The following is an 18194-nucleotide window of genomic DNA, read 5'->3' as shown; positions in this document are numbered from 1 at the left end:
TTTGCTCGCCTTCTCCAGGAGGCATCAGGAACTGAACCCAAGACCTCCCATGTGAGAGGCAAGTGCCCAACGGCCTGAGCCACATCTGCTCTCCACGGGCTGCTGTGTCTGCTGGCTTATGGCATCTGCTTGTTTTAGGCATCTGCTCATTGTGATGGGTGCAATGTCTAGCTCACTGCAGTGGATGCAGCATCTGTTCATCTTTAGGAGGCACCGGACCCAAACCCAGGACCTCCCATGTGGTAGGCAGGTGCCCAACTGGTTAAGCCTCATCCTCTTCCAAACATACAGACTCTTGAAACATTTATATTACAAGTAGGCTAAGTGGTTATTATTATTAGCATTATGATTGGGTATTCCTATTTAGGCAAAGCATACTGAAGAAGTAAACCTATAATAATAGTTACATTTATTGAACTCTGTGTGCCCTTCACACACATCTTTTTTTTTTATGGATAAGATTAAATGTACTATATGTAAACAGAGGCTTCAAACAAATCAGTGAATCATACATAAAATGGGTGGTTATATTTTATTCTTAAAATTTTGAGAAAATATTTCAGTCACCTATATTTAGTTAAGAGTTTAAAGCTTAAAAACACTAAGACGGAGGTTTTTAAATCTACTTTTGAAAATATAAAGCTAGCAAATTAAAAAATAAGTTAAAAATCAAGTTCTGTGAATAAATATTTTTAAGTTGAGTACTCTAGGATCCTAACACTGAAAATACTAAATATCTTTTCTAGTCTTGGCAGTTATGTTGGATTTTTGGGGTGGTGACTGATGGGATAATTTCACTTCATTTTCTCTCCATTTATTCTGGACTAGGTAAGAGAATGATATTAAAATAATGTTTTTCATTGAAATAAAATGCTAAAAATCCTCTATTAACTAAAGCATTGACTCTAGAGCAAATAACTAAACCCCAATTTGCTAAAGAAAAATTTGACTAAGAACCACTGATTTTTTATTTTTATTTTTTGAGGTACCAAGGTCAGGAATTGAACCCTAGGACCTCATATATGGGAGGCCAGTACTCAACCACTGAATCACATTGGCTCCCTTGAGTTGGTTTTTTCATTTGTTTGCTTGTTTTTTTATTTGTTTGTGTTTAGGAGGCACTGGGAATGAAACCCAGGACTTCCCATGTGGGAGGCGGGCACTCAACTGCTTGAACCACATCTGCTCCCAAGAAGTACTGATTTAAAAAAATAAGTCATTCAATTTTGATGTTACCATTTTAGGACTTTTACATATTAAGATTTATATACTTTCATAAGAGTCCTTTTTCATCAGCAGTTTGAGCTAGCATTACCTTAATTACCAAAATGTTTGTCTTATGTATTTATATTATTAAATGTTTTTGTTGATTAAAACTTTCATCACCAAGAATCAAAGCAGACATAAACAGTAAAAATGTATGATAAATTATTTCAATTCCTTACATCTACAGATATTTTGATTAATGTATTGATAATGGCGTTATATTCAAAAGAACATAATTCTTAAATTAATATTTAATATCAAATATGAATCTTTCCCAATATCAAATACTTCATGCATAAACATTATTAATCTATTTTTCTATTTTAACAGTTTAATAAATTTTAACTCTTACATAGTTTGTAGTTTATACAAGTCTTACATAATTTATACAATCTTATATTGCTTATAATAAGGCTATACATTATAGTTAATTTTTAAAAAGCATATTCTTTGCCTTGATCACCTGATGTTTTTGTTGTTGGGATTTATAAAATTAATCACAGTTATCAGGGTAGAAATTGCTTTGAGCTTAATGAATGACATCCAAGATATGGGAAAGGATTAGTTTTCAGTTGCTGCCAGTTAAAGCCCCAGGTAGCTTTTTCTGCAATGAAAATGTTACCGATAATCCCAAACACTGGTACTAAATCTTGCAGACATCAAAATGATCACTAAGGTTCCTTTTCATCCCATCCTTTCCAACTGACTAGAAGTTGCTTCACCATAGGTTGTTCTACAATACATTGATTTTTTTAAACCTTTTTTTAAAGAAGTTTTAGGTTACATAAATGTTACATTTTAAATATAGGGAATTCCCATATACCTCAATGCTTCCCCTTCCCTTGCTTTTCCCCATTAACAACATCTTTCTTTAGTATGTTGCATTTGTTAAAATTGATGAACACATTTTGAAGTATTGCTACTAACCATGGTCTATAGTTTATAGTTCATACTTTGCACCACACCATATTATAGGTTTTGACAAAATGTATAATGGCCTGTATCCAGCATTGCAATGTTATGAAGAACAATTCCAGTGTCCCCAAAAATGCCCCATGTTACACCTATTCTTCCCTCTCCCTCCCCTCAGAACCTCTGGTGACAACTGCCTTTATATCAATGTTACAAGTTCTTCCATTGCTAGAATAATAGTAAGTGTACTTTATTTCATAGTCGTAATCCCCCCTTATGTTTATTCATTCCTCAATCTTGATGATTTGGGGATGGTGATGCCCACTCTGCTTCTGGTTGAGAGGGACTTAGATCCCATTGGGCAGATGGACGGAACTGTCTTGCTTGCAGTTATAGTTACTCTCTATTTTGGGGATCAGTGTTGTCCATCTTTACCCTTTTGTTAGTTGTCCTGGATAAGTCTGATGAATTGGATGGTAGGTATTGGCTATAACTCTGCTTGATTCAGGGCTCAGCCAGCATATGAACAGCCAAAAGATTTAAGTCACTGGGACACATATGTAACAGGTATAGTGCTAATTATAGGTTCAAATGAAAAGGGGCATAAGAACCACATGTAGGAAAATTATAAGTCCAAATCCAATACATTGGGAGAATAGATTATCATATACTCCAAGGTAAGACCTAATGACAAGGTGCCAAATTCCTGGGGTTATCTGCCCTGCCTATAGTGTTCAGATGTCTCTAGAGCACTCAGGAGGCCCCCTGCTCGAGATACTGTTTACTTCAGCAGTCGGTGAGAACCCCTTAAAACATGCATAAGTGTAACCTCATTAAAAACTCATTTGTATTTAATATCTCCCCCTTTTGGTCGAGGTCATTTTCCAAATGCTGGGGGCGGGGAGAGGTGGTGAGTTTATATGCTGAGTTTGGCTTCGAGAGATGCCACATTAGAGCAACAAGGAGGCTTTCAGGAGGCAACAATTGCCTCCTGAAACTCTCAATTTCACAAGAGCAAGGTTCATAAGTACAAGCATCAGTGTCAAGGGCCTGGCATACTGGTCTGTCCTCCTTCACTTGGAACTACCTATATACTCTAGGGATTCTTGCCACTCTATTAGAGAATGTAACAAGATTCCCCAGGATAGAAATTCAATATTCATTTTGTTATTGTTTTGGTCTCCACCCATTGAAACAACACCCCATGACCATGTAAACACATTCATATTCCATAGAGGCAAATAATTTAAATTTTTAGGGTAGTTGCAGGGCCTCCAGAAAAACACACCTAAAGCATACCTCGAAGCATCCATAGGTAATCCATAGTTTCAAGATCCCTCTGCCCCCAAGGAACCACAAATTACCCTCAACCAGGACACAGGTGGACCTTTCTCACCTTCTTCACACATATCTTGATCAGTCCTCACAAACACCCTCTGAACCATATATTACTCCCATTTTACAAATGAGACCACTGAAGCTTAGTAGGGTCACCAGGCAATGGTCACACCAAGGAAAGAACACACCACTCTCCATAGGTCCAGGAGGACTTTCTGGTAGGGGAGGCTCCATGTCACTCTCTGCTTCACACTCTCCTAAGCAATCCCAAGCATATAAACATTTTCTCTTACACGCAGTACCTGCTAGAGCCTTTAGATTTGATTTAAAGCTAATAATTTAGCACAAAGGACCAAAAAAATGTCATTTTTAAGTTTAATTATTGTTTGATTCCTTCTATTAAGTATATTCCTTGCTAACATTCATGTTTTATTTATTATATTGTTATTTATTGTAATGGGCAAAATTATCCTCTCCTCTCTTCTTCCAATCCACGCTCAGCCAGAGCCTACACAGGATGTGCTAAAGATCTGTATTTAGTTCAGATGAAATCACATAGCCCCAAGCAAGGCCAGAAATAGATTGTTTGCTGTTTAATTGCATTGGGGTTATACCTGAATCTCTGGAGAGATTTTTATTCGCTAGATCATAGTAAAAATCCTAACAGGCTTAGAGCCATAATGAGTATACACAATTATGAAAACTTTTAACAGTAATGATAGTACTTTCTTTTCATAGGAGAAGTTCATTTCTTTTATAATCTCAATTTAAGTGTAAAACAGGCCCATAGAGAAAAGTGGTATTGTTTATTTTACAAATGAGGAAACTGAGGCTCCATAGTTTTAGTGCTTCCGAGGTCCCTTGACTAGCTGAACCTTGAACCCAGACCTCCTAAATCCCAGGTCCTATAACTTGCCTCTACTGGGCTCTACTCCTGCCTTAAGATTTCAGGAGAAATAGAAGCCCTCCAGCAAACACAGCCCAAGATTTTCCTGACCTTGGCAGTATCATGTCACAGAAGACAGGAGCAGGCACAGCCTAGGCTTGACATAGACAGTGGCTCACCTGATAGAGCAGTGGGATCCAGCAGGTCAAGCTGCTCATTTATGGTTATTCCCCTTCATTGGAACAGGCAGGAGTAATAGTCTGAACCAGAGGCTCATAACCAAGGGTCCATGAACCTGAGTTGAAATTCAAAAAAAAAAATATTATTCTTGTGGAGACGTGTTGGTGCAGGTGTGATACATTTATTAAATCATGGATAGTATGGTATGGACTTAGTAAGGGGTCTGTGGTTTTCACCTGACTGGCAAAGGGGTCCGTGGAAAAAAAACTCCTATTTGACTTTGAAATAAAATACATGGTGTTGCTTTTGTTCCTAATTTTTAATTTTACTTATGTATTTATTTTGCTCCAGCGTCAAAAGTAGAGTAACCTCCCTAATTATGTTTATATTGGCTGGTAGTAAAATAAAAATGAATTCTCATTTTCCAAGCACACGTTCTTTTGGACTGGTGGCTGGGCTCATGGGTAATCTATCAAACAGAGAAATAGGTAATCTACATATAAATAATCCAAGATTGACTATAATCTGTCCATATTCCCAGTCAGTTGCTTTTTAGCTGGAGGGCAAAAGAAAATTACTAGCAATGGTGGGAAAATGTCTTCCCTCCCATCATGTTGAGGAGGATGTACAGTGGAATTGCATTTCAAAACCGTACAGAATTGTTTTGAGTCAAGCTACCTAGGAAACCCATGAAGGCTTTTGCAAAGGACAGCAGTCCTTTGAGGTACCAAGGGAGTACTGCTTGGTTAAGCCACCATGCCTCGTTAGACAGACTTGTTTTCCTTGTCAGTGTGGCACTTATTCTTTAGAGAGTCATCTGGTCTAGTTTCAGAGAAGGCATTTGTGCTTGATGGAAATTGGTGGGGCAGGAAATATTGATTTGGAAGCTGTTGACACTTGGAAAGAGGAAGTTAATTTAGATGTCAGTATTGATCAGTAAGGCTAAATTTAGACAAAAGCTTAAGAGTTTCTTTTTTGAATATACTCTCAAAAGAAGTAAAAAGAAAGAAAGAAAAAGGACACCTTAATCGAAAGGCCATTAATGGGGGCAGAAAGAGAGAAGACAATAATGTGATTATTATATAGCTCGGTTGTTAGAGCTCATAGATTAAAGTTTTAGATTTGACTGGGTGGCCATCATAACCTTAAGTGTAGTTACATCACAATTATATTAAATTGAAGCTGTGAAGAGTGAGAAAGCCACAGAAATTAGACTGAAAATTATTTCAAGTATTTAAAACAAATGAAATTGATTAATGCAACTGATTTTCTTTCTGAGAAATTTCATAGGACTCTGTATCTATAATAAACAGCCCAATACCTCTGTTTACAGTCTGTAGTCCAGGGCCCTAGACCACACAGGTGCCCCCTTTTTTTCTAGAAAAATAGTTTACATTACTCTCTAGACCCCTCAGAATGCTCTCTATGCTTTCCAGGAAAATTACAACTCTGATCGAAATGACCTCAAATCTGTTAGATCATTCAGGAAGATTTAAAAACTGGTTTAATGTTCATAAAACAATGAATTTCCATATGTATTTCTGTAGAGCAGTGCATTTAACAGAAAATAGGCCAAAATGGATTTATATAATGTTGGGGCTCTACGTTATGAGGAAAGATATCATACTTATTTGAATACTAAACACATTGGCTTAATTTGCCCCTTTAGACCAAATGCTGGCCAAAAATTACCTATGAGTAAGATGGACACTCAAAACAAAGGAGAAAATATTGTTCTATCCTCAGGCACCTGTCAAAAGTACTGTTTTTAGTTCTTTTTACTGTACATAAATGTTGTAAAGGAATTGGAGTAAATCCAAAAGAGGGGCATCCAAAGGGACATGTACATACTTTTGTTTCAAAGTGGAAATTAAGAGGACATATGGTCACAGTCTATAAAACCATGAAGGATGAATGTTACAGTCTCATAAATTGTAGAGTTCTAAAACCAGGAATGCTGGAAATTTGACAGGCTCCCTGTTACCATCTGAGAAGCTGGTGATTTTTCCTGTGCCTAGAGTTTCAGAAATGACTCTGTCTTATGTTAAGTCATCTACAACTGCGAACCTTGGAGTAAATTGTTTTTAATGCAATTTAATGCCTTTATTGTAGGTATAACCTCAAGAACACATCTGTATACAGACAACTTCCTCAGCCTACATGGTTTTAGGATCTGGCTTGCTCAGTTTAGATGGCACTGTTGTTTGTGGATATCCAATTCAGTTACCCAAATCCTTTCTTCTTCTGTCTCCTTAGCCTGAGGAAGCAGTAGATCTCAATTTTCAATCTCCCTCTTGGTTCAACGTAGCTCTCAAGTGCCCAAGTGGCATTACTCTTCTACTTCCTCATTTCTACAGAACTTCTTCTGGTGTCCTATGGTTATAAGGACACTCAGCTAATTTTGAGAAAAGTGTGTAAGGTTAGTGCTGGAAGTGACCTTTAAAGGTCAACCAGCCCATTAGGTAAACAGTTTCCTAAGATGAGGGATCAACATAAAATATTTGTTTTATGGATAACTTTTTGTGATTTGAAAAAATACTTTCAATTATTTTATTTTATTTTTATACTGTGACTTAGGTGAGGAAAGTGTAGTCATTTTACAGATGAGAAAACTGAACCTCAGAGAGATTAAGTGATGTTTCCAAGGTCACACAGCTAATGAGTAGTAAAACCAACATTTCCTCATTTTTACTACATTATTTTTTCTTTTTTTTTTTAATTGATTTTGTAAAAATATTACATTAAAAAAAATATATGAGGTCCCATTCAACCCCACCACCCCCACCCCACCACTCCCCCCCCAGCAACATTCACTCCCATCATCATGACACATCCATTGCATTTGGTAAGTACATCTCTGGGCATCTCTGCACCTCATGGTCAATGGTCCACATCATGGCCCATACTCTCCCCCATTCCATCCAGTGGGCCCTGGGTGGATTTACAATGTCCGGTGATTGCCTCTGAAGCACTGTCCAGGGCAACTCCCAAGTCCCAAAGGCACCTCCACATCTCATCTCTTCCTGCCATTCCCCATACCCATCAGCCACCATGTCCACTTTTCCCACTCCAATGCCACCTTTTCTCTGTGTACCTTGGATTGGTTGTGTCCGTTGCACCTCTATGTCGAGAGGAGGCTTAGATTCCACATGGATACTGGATGCAATCCTCCTGCTTTCAGTTGTAGGCTTTCTAGGCTCCATGGTGTGGTGGTTGTCCTTCTTCAACTCCATCTTAACTGAACATTATTTTTTCTACTACCCTACATAGACCACTAGTTTTATGAACCATGGATATAAAGGACCCGAGTAATAGTAAATTATACAAGAGTTGTCAGTGGTCAGAGTAAAAAAAATGATGATGACACAATGGCTGAAATATTTTATCAGAATTTACCAATAAGCTGATAATTACTTGAATAAAATTCAATCATTCTAAATTCTTTCTCTTCTCATTGAGAAAGGTATAAATGAAGAATCACAGGATTACCCAGCTTTGCTCCAAAATCACCACCATCATCACCACCATCATCATCAGGCTTTACATTTAACACTATGTTGCATCAACTCTATAATGCATAAAACGAAGGTACTACTGTTCTTATTTTACAGATGATGAAATTGAGATTCAGAAGAGTTATGGGTTTTCTACTAAGAAAGTAAAGCTGGGTATTCTGACTTCAAGTTTTGTGTTCTTTTTATGCTATTCAAGTTTTGCTTCCAAGACTGACTCATCCAGAGTGATCCATCCCAGCCTTGGACCTAAGCCAGGTCTTTAAACTATCATGCATTTCCATTTTTATCTTCTAAAAAATCACATTGTCCCACTTGAAAGTCCAGAATTGCTGAATATAAACATTTGGGGGGAAAAAATGAACAACGATATGACCTGACTTAATGAAAGAAATGTAGACTGAAATTTATGGTATTACCAAATGGAAAAGCTGGAAAATGGGGATTCCCACCACCATATAGCTATAACTGGTATTTCCAGTTGGCAGAAACTGGAGAGAATATGATTCCAGCAAGACTCAGGAAGCCTGGAGACAGTCAGATTGCCCTGTTCACATTGATTTGTGATGTATATGGAGAAAAATGTTTCTTTAACACCCTTAAATGAATCTCCAAACCAAGAAAAATACAATTAATCATGGCAGAAGTCCTTATATAGTTCAAAAATACGTACTGGGAGTTCCATTTGCCAAAAAGATGAAACACTTGGGCATGTAATCTCCATATGCATGTACCAGAACATATAGGCAGCTTTTCAAATTCATTAGCACCTTTAGCTAGCCATCCACAGTACACCAGTGGCATCAGGGATTTCACACATAGACTCTAAGCAGTTATTTCCTGCAACTAATTGCTTTTACAGATTGGCACCTCATCCACAATCTGCCAGACTGCCCATGAATTAACATCTCAATCCAAATAGCCTATCTTCAGTAGGATTTATTCCCCCATGTTATCAAAGCACAATATGGTATGAGTCATTTTCTGTCCAGAGAAGAAATTTGACAGATGCCTATGGAGGTTATGGAGTAGGTGACAGGGCTTACTCTTTTCTCATTGTGCAACATGGGGAAGTCGAGAGAAAGAATTAGAAGGCAAATCTCAAACAGACCGTGATAGCTTCTACTTTGTTTTGAGGTAACAGATGGATAGTATTTACTGACCCTGAAATTTCAGAAGAATTTTCATTTCTTCTCCCAGCAAACTCTCAGGTGCACTGATTTCAAAAAAATTTTTTTAAAAGGTCAGTTTTCTGGTGACCAGATGCAAGGTAGATGTCCAGCGGCTGACTCTCTTAGTTTGATTATTTGCAATAACTATTAGCTGGATAAGTCTGCATCTCCATTGCACCTAGGACTCTAGATAGTGTCAGTTGTATCTTCTATTCTAATAGTCCCTGACTGGGTTTCCTGTCCCCAGCACTAAGTAAGGTCACCTGGAAGTTGTATTAAGCCTAACCATAGCCTCTAAATAATTTAAATCAATTATAATTCCATTTACCCTTTTTCTGATGGTCCAGTGTATGGATTATTCATGTTACTTTGCTTTTCTTTCTCTTTCCTCCTCCCCTTGGGTTGTTTACCTGCTAAAGTTCAAACCTGTCTACTCTTGGCTATTTTGCAAGGTTTAGGAGGTTGGCTCCACTGCTCAGGTGACTTGGGAATCTCCATAGAGAATTTTTCACTCTTTGAAAAACATTTCTGCACACCTATCATATGCAAGGTACTGTGCTAGGTGCTGTACAGTATTAAAATGTGACTAATATATTACTCCAGTCTTCAGGGAGTTTACATGCTAAGAGGGGGTAGAAATGAAACATCGTAGAAATAACAGAGCAAGGTAGTCTATGATGAGTGCCACAAAGGTGGTACATCCAAATTGTATGAATATTCTAGATGAGAAAGAAATTGTTTTTTTTTTTTTTAAGATTTATTTATTTCTCTCCCTTCCCTCTCCCCCACCCCCAGCTGTCTGCTGTCTGTATCCATTCGCTGTGTGTTCTTCTGGAACTACTTCTATCCTTATGAGCCGCATCGGGAATCTGTGTTTCTTTTTGTTGCGTCATCTTGTTGTGTCAGCTCTCTGTGTGTGCGGCGCCATTCTTGGGCAGGCTGCACTTTCTTTTGCGCTGGGCGGCACTCCTTACGGGGTGTACTCCTTGTGCGAGGGGCTCCCCTATGCGGGGGACACCCCTGCGTGGCAGGACACTCCTTGCACGCATCAGCACTGTGCTTGGGCCAGCTCCACACGGGTCAAGGAGGCCTGGGGTTTGAACCGTGGACCTCCCATGTGGTAGGCAGACGCCCTATCCATTGGGCCAAGTCCGCTTCCCAGAAATTGTTTCTAACTGGAGTCATTAGTTATGGAAGATTTCAAGAAACAGTTGATATTTGAAATGGGCATTAAAAAAAGAGAAAAGGATTCTGCCAGATGAAATTTATTTATTTATACCATTCTATGTTCCAGAAAGAACTTCAGCAGCTTACATACAATATAACCAGATAAAGTAACTAAGCAGGTGAAAAAATTGGGACAGAGGCGTGATGAGGGTAGGAAAGAAAAGATTGGTACACAAAATAAGTACCTTGTGACAGAAGGTACCAGGTAAGATGGGGGCGACAGCCATTTTAATTACCCAGGCCCTCCCTGTCACTCTCCAACGATGGATAAGGACTAATTAGTTCTGACTGAAGTATCCATCAGTATCCCCAGGCAACAGCCCTGGGGAAGCTGTGGACGGCCATTCACCTGCATGTCTGTCCCCGCTCTCTAGGTCCTGGGATGGATCCGCAATGGGGAGTCAATGCTCAACGCCAGCCTGGTCAATGCCAGCTCTTTGTCTGAAGCTGAGCAACTACAGCGGGAGCACGAGCAGTTCCAACTGGCCATCGAGGTAACACCCAAATCTGACTGCACTGTCTTCCCTTCCCGTTTCTGCTCTGCACCTCAGATGGGATGATTCCCTGAGGTATGGGGTTCCTCTCAAGTAGTGAAGCCTTTACGCTCCCTATCATCCAGGAATTGATGGGGAAGCCACCCCCAAGGAAGCCTAGTATAGGAAGACAAATAACATTGCAAACGTGAATATTTTTCTCTATGTTATACTTCCATACCTTTAACATTTATTTAGGCAAAATATTTTAACAAGGACAATTAGCTTTGGAGCAGATTGCACCAGAGAGTTTGCCTCACTGAAAATAGTTGTTCAATAATGATGAGAGAAGTCATATTTAAAGAATAAACTGCTAACAGAAGAAGTTTATCAACTGGGACTTTTTAAAAGACTATTTTAAAATAAAACTCTACTTATGATAATCTAATAGAAATTTTTTCTGGCTTCAAATAATGCCTTTAATTATCCTTTCCATTAGAGCATTTTCCTTCCCAAAGAGACTTGAACTGATTGCTTTGGAGTGGTGTAGAGAAAAGCCTAAGAAGTAGGACATGGGAACTATATTAAAAATAAAATAAGTTCCGTACCAAATGGAGAAGAGATAAAAAGTGAAAATTTCAAGGACCCTCATTCCTTGTGGTTCAGTGTAAAACCCAATCAACTTCTGAGTGTTGATGAAATGTAAAGGTGTTATCTTCGACTCAAAAGTCGTTAATGAGATTTTTTTACAACAATTATGGGGAAATAATAAAATTTCAACTGTTTGTGCCATGTCTTTTAATTCCATAATACAACTGAATTGTTAGCCATTTTTAAGCTAGTATTAATTTAATCCAACCATTTAATTTTCCAGAAACCATCTTGTATATGTAAACATAGCATTAAAGAAAATGGCATGATTTTGTAAGATGCTTGATATTTTCTTAAGAACCATTACTAGTAATAGAAGTACTATCTGGGATCTGAGATTAAAAATAGAATGTATATTGCACACACCTTATGTGCAAATTATTTTCTAAGGAGAAATTAACAGAGAAGAGAAATTTTGTTATCAGCTATCTCTTCCAGTTTTCTGATACACACAAATGTGACAATGGTAGGGGCTATTTACTATAGAGGAAAAACCAGGATCAGTGTTAACATCAAGAATCAGGCATATAAATATTAAAAAAATGAATAAAGACAAAAAGAAAAAAAGAAAAAAAAAAAAGAATCAGGCATATAGTGGTCAAGGCCCCTCAGAGAAGCATGGGCAGCAATGAAGAGAATGAAGGCTCAACAGTCAGCCTGGAGAGATGTTATGAAGCTGCAAGAGATGCTGGGCAGGGAGAAGACATCTCCTTTTAATTTATCTTGAATGGGAAGGTTTATCTGCTCCATCAAGTAATTCAGTTTTCATTCTCTTAGTCAAATGTTAGGCACATAAAACCAACTTCCATGACACACATGAGTATCTCAATACACTGGAGGAAATAGTGAATAAAAGCACTAGTGGTACTCCTGAAATGACTAAATTCCACATGACTCTGTATACAGTAGGTATAAATTCATATTAGATGCTCTTACATTCTTACTGAATAGGGACTCAGTAAGCATATTGCATATTTTAGTCAGTTCTGGGTTTCTATAATATATGGGTACAATTTGATCAAATAATCTTGGAACTGATTTTTAGATACAGACGCCTGTAGAGTTTGCATATGTGGTCTCAAGAAGACATGGAAGAGCAGAGAGGGTTTCTAGAAGATTTGAGGAATGGAAGGTAGGCAGGAGGTAGCAGCATAACTAGAGTAGCAAAGAGAACAGAAGCAGAATTTCAACAGGAGCTTCTTCTCCAGGTGGCCTTATGTTTCTCTCTACATGTGTCTGTTTAGACCAAGGTTTAAATCAGAAGGGAAATACATCAGGGAGGCTTTAAGCAACTTGATGGAGTATCAGTAGGTCCTTTGGCAGTATTACCAAGGCCTTTATAATGATTGCTGATGGTGAGCCTACTTTGATGACTTGGCACCTGGGAAGAACCCTGGGCTCCAGATGGGAAAATAAAGTAGCTGTGGCTTATGCTGGAACCATAAGATTTTGGTCTCTCCAAGGAAGGCCAGATTTTTTACTTGAAGTAGACATGGGTTCTGGAAAACTTCTCCAGATCCATTCAGAATGGAGAATGGTGCATGGCACCCAGATGAAGCATGGCCTTATCAAGCAAACCTAGATTGTTATTTGTTAGTATCCAAGAAGTTGTGGCTGATGTATCTTCAGGAACCTCAGAGAGACATGCTCAATTTTAAAATTTATTTTCATCTGTAATTTTTAATGCATTTTAAGCATAAGCATTATGCTAGAAAAAGTAGTTAAAACTGGATAATAAATGCACTTGATTTAGTTTAATTTTCTTCTGTATATTCCTACTAAATATTAATATCCTTGATAATCCATGTCTTAAAGATATAGTACTCAATAAGATTAGCATATATGAAATAGAAGTAAATATAAAATAATGACCTAAACTTAGCAAAGCCAAGATCATGGCATGTGGAAAAGGGGGTAGATTCTAGGACTATTAGATGATAATGAGATTAGGAATTAGGAAGAAGGTTTCTTATATAGCAAAAATTATGGAAAATTTAAAACTAGTCCTCTAGAAAGAAAGGCATAATAACTGATTTATTATGACAGTTATGCTGGTTTCACCAATTGAGGAGAGGCCAAATAATTATCATAATTACTAGTATTCATTTAGTGAACCCTTCCCCTGAATGAGATACTGTAGTTACTATTCTAATTGTTAAAGATTAAATGACATGGTGTGATACAGTGGAACAAGCACAGGTTTGGGAATAGGTCAGACTTGAGTCTTATTCCTGATTTCAACATGTCCTTGCTTGCACACTTCTTTACAAGTCACTTAACCAGCCTGAATCACAGCTTGTTAAGCTATGGAATGGGAATAATAATATCCACCTTATAGTAATATTGTAAAAACCAGAAAAAATATACATAAGCACAGTGCCCAGTATAGATTAGACTACTGGGAAAGTCACAGCTATTAAAATGATTTTTAAAACAGTCCCTACCTTGAGAGTTTCACAATCTAAGTAAGCAGAATTGGCTTAGTGTTAAATGGTATAGGAATTCAGAAAAGGTTAGTTTTCAGTGACTCTCAGGCTGTCAGGAAAGGCCTCATTGAAAGAGTGTGGACTTGAGCTGAGCTTCAGAGGAAGAATGGAACATATATGGGAGAGACTCAGAGATGATCATTAAAGGCAGGGAGAATGAAAGGCAGCAAAAGCAAAACAGTACATTCACGTTTTCAAAGGGTTTTTGTAAAGAAATAGTAGGTGAGAATGTTGGAAAAGTAGTTTGGGTCCACATTTTAATGCCAGCCTCCAAAATTTACTTTGTTTCATAGCATTGAGAGGAAAACACTGAAGGCATTTTGAATTGAGAGAAGGGATGATATTTATGGCATAAAATTCAAGCTTTAGAGCTAAAAGGGATGTTAGAAGTCATTTAATCCAAGAACTCCTTATTACAGAGAATTAAGTTAATTGGACTGAATATAAGGATGGATTTCATGGGTTCAAAGTGGAAGGCAAGGAGACTAGCTTGGAGACCACCCAGCAGGCTACATATGAAGTAGCGAGAGTTGGACTAGTCAAGAATGATGTCAAGGTATCTAGGAGGAGGAGGGCGCCATCAATAGAAATGGCAGGCTACAGTGGAGAAATTATTTTAGAGAGGGGATGAGTTTATTCTAGATGGAGAGCTTTAGTGATGTCTGTAAGGAAGGAAGATCATCTTATACTGAGAATGCATTTTTGGAAGGGGCTAGCATGGGGCAGACAGCTAGATTGAATCAGTCCTGCTAACCTAGAATGAGGTATGTGGCAAGTAGATTACCTCCACATCTGAAGACAATTAAAGATGAGGCTAAGAAGTCAAGCTTGAGATATAGAATGGGGAGTAATCTTCTATGAGCTGATAATAAAAGCCAAGAGAATAGTTAGACTGAAGACGTGAACAAAAACCAAGAACCAACCTTGAGATACCTCTACATTTAGGAGGCAGGAAAAGAAGATAGTGTCAATAAATAAAACAGAGAAGGAAAGCCAAGGGTTTTTAGTGGATCATTTCTGCTCATTAGTTGACTTTCCCCAGTAGTGTTCAGCAGTTAGGAACCCACATGCTGATATGGTCGTCAGGACTGAGGACTGGCTCAGTGGAAAAGCAAGGGAACAAACAAGTCCAGGCTGCTAGAGAAGGGTGTGCTACATAGTTAACACCAAGTATAGATTCAGGAGAAAGGGAAAGGAAACCAGAAGATGGTTAGTAGACTGGGAAAAACAAGTAGGAGTGTGTAGATTGCAGTCTGGGATGAGAGTAAATGGTGAACAAGGAGACAGAAAGGGGAGATACAAGCTGAAAGGAGAGAGGCTAAATGGATTAGCTTTCACAGTTATTGTAAGTTCAGAGAGTACAAACTACAAGAAGCATTAAGAAATTAAACCTTCTAACAACAACTATTTATATATAGTATCTTAAAGGCAAATATAATTGATATGGGGATTATGTGTTAAACTGAATTATCTAAAATACAATTCTGCTCCCATGGCGAAATAAGGAAGAGATTGTGTGAGCTGCTACTCTTCAACTTTACTCATCTACCAAATTCACCCTTCCTCCTGGAATCCTTTTCAGCTAATCATTAATGTTTAAAATGATTACATTTATTACATGAGATCTTTCTTTGATGTGGAGACTTTTTTGTGTGTTTATTTGATCTTTAAAATGGAACTGCCTTTGGGAGTGGATGTAGCTCAAATGGTTGAGCACCTGCTTCCCATTATGAGGTTCCCCTGGTAGCTCCTAAAAACAAAAACAAACAAACAAACAAAAACAACTCTTTCTGGGGAGAGGTTGTAGCTCAGTGGCTGAGCACCTGCTTCCCATGTACAAGGTCCTGGGTTCAATCCCTGGTACCTCATTTAAAAAAAAAAAGGAAGTGCAGCAATAACCTCTTTTAAAAGCTCAGAATGATGAGTAATTTTATGATTAGATTTGAAAAGGAAACAGCTAATTTATGAACCAATCAGGGAGCAGATTCATGCCCAAGTTCCTCTGCCATAGAAACTGAACTGTCCTTAAATCCCAGGGTGATGCAAGTAGAAGAAAAAGAAGTATGGGCAGGAGTAAGAATTCTGAGAGATTAGTTAATGAAAATATATGCTATTCTTTTTAAAATATGCTTTAAAAACAATAATGTATTGATCATCATGGCAAAATGTTTGAATCCATCATTTAAAGCTCTTTAACTTTTCTGCATCTTTCCACTCACGCCTCACTCCACCCCCTCCCATACCACGCCTGGGTCGTTCCCACGGACCTCTCTCTCCTCCCTTCGTGCCCAGTCCCTCTTTCATGCCACTTCCTTGCAGAAGACGCACCAGAGCGCCCTGCAGGTACAGCAGAAAGCTGAGGCGCTGCTCCAGGCCGGCCACTACGACGCCGACGCCATCCGGGACTGCGCGGAGAAGGTGGCCCTCCACTGGCAGCAGCTCATGCTGAAGATGGAGGACAGGCTAAAACTGGTCAACGCCTCTGTGGCCTTTTACAAAACTTCTGAGCAGGTAAGAGAAAGGAGTGTGGAATATGGAGGGCCAAAGCTAACGGAGAACCACTTCCTGCCTTGCTTTACCAATTTTAGTACCTATTTCAGCAAGAAGCCAGTCTTCTCAGTAATAATCTTTGAGAATAGGAGAATGGTTGGTGGAACCACTATATTTGGTTTCTCTATAATCATTTCCGTTAGAGCAGAGGGCTGCATTAGTTTCCCAGCCGCTAAAACAGTTACCACAAAATGGGATGCCTTAAACAATGGGAATTTATTCGCTCACAGTTTTGAGACTAGGACAAGTCCAGAATCAAGGTATCAGCAAAGCAATACTTTCTACCCAAAGACTGTGGTGTTCTGGGGCTAGCTGTAGGCAGTCCTTGGTCCTTGCCTTTTCAGTCACATGGCAACACACATGTCTTTTCCTTTCACCTCTGGCTTCTGTTGACTTCCTGCTTCTGGCATTTCCCCCATTTGCTTTCACTCTGTGACCTTCACTATAAGGCCTCCAGTAATAGGATTATGACCCATCCTGATTCATTTGGGCCACACCTTAACTGAACTAACCTTATCAAAAGGTCCTATTTACAGTGACACCCACAGGAATGGATTAAGAACTCTGTGTGTGTGGAGGGGTACATAACTCCCAGCCATGACAGGGACCATGTAGTTTGCTTCTTATAAACCTCTCAGACTCATTAGATCCTATGTTGACATGTTGAAGTAGAACTTGGTTGTATGCTAAATGCTAGACTTGAGCAGTCTATCAGTCAGCTATTGCCACAATACTGCCGTATAACAAACTTCCCTAAAACTCAGTGGTATAACACAGTAAGCATTTATTTTTTGCTTAATGGATTCAGGTGATCTAAGCTAAGATTGGCAGAACTAGGCTCCCAGCAGCACATTGGGTCTAGATCTGCTCCCATGTCTCTCATTCTCCTTTATCAGCAGTTACTTGAGGCCTGTTTTTTTATTATGAACAGCAGGAGTACAAGAACACCATATCTACCATGCACGTGCATTTCAAGCCTCTGCTTGTGTCACATTCTCTAACATCCCATTGACCAAAACAAGCCAGCATCAATGAGGCAGAGACATATATGCCTCCTATGAAAGTTGAGAGAGCAGAATGCACATTTACTAAAAACTAACATACCACAATCAGGCATTATGCATTACTTTAAAAACACAAAAGTCCTTCATTCATGGGGCACCTAGTCTAATGACTGATAGACAGCTTTCTGTTCTTGAAGAACTAAGAGCCTAACTAGAAATACAGTGCAGATGTGGGAGAAAAGGCAGGAGATACACAAAGTAGGGCCACAAAGATGCATACTTATTACCATGACATCTGTCCAGCAACATGTACAAGGACTAGGAGGATTTTTAAAGTGATTTGGGTGCTGTTATGAAATTCTTCCTATGAAATAGAGGTTTCTAGCAGGAGTAATTATATTCAGTGCAAATGGTTTCCTCATTTGACTTGTTCCTTGGTAGAAATAGATTAGAGAAGCATTCTCCTTTGGGTGACTTATAAGGACCATGGGAAAGTCTAGCCTTGGAGCAAATATAACATGCCTAACAAATAGCTCT

General features: G+C 38.6%; 1 protein-coding gene across 1 annotated transcript in view; it reads left to right on the top strand.

Annotated features, from left to right (window-relative positions):
- KALRN (kalirin RhoGEF kinase) overlaps nt 1–18194 on the top strand; it is a 775504-nt gene that overhangs the window by 455572 nt on the left and 301738 nt on the right. Inside the window, 2 exon segments of the mRNA XM_058295672.2 lie at nt 10868–10987; nt 16423–16614. Of these exon segments, the coding sequence (XP_058151655.1) occupies nt 10868–10987; nt 16423–16614 (312 nt within the window).

The sequence above is a fragment of the Dasypus novemcinctus genome, chromosome 4, assembly GCF_030445035.2.
Source record: "Dasypus novemcinctus isolate mDasNov1 chromosome 4, mDasNov1.1.hap2, whole genome shotgun sequence".
In the NCBI taxonomy this organism is placed as follows: domain Eukaryota; kingdom Metazoa; phylum Chordata; class Mammalia; order Cingulata; family Dasypodidae; genus Dasypus; species Dasypus novemcinctus.
The sequence above is the reverse complement of the archived record's forward strand: the minus strand, read 5'-3'. Positions and strand labels throughout refer to the sequence as shown.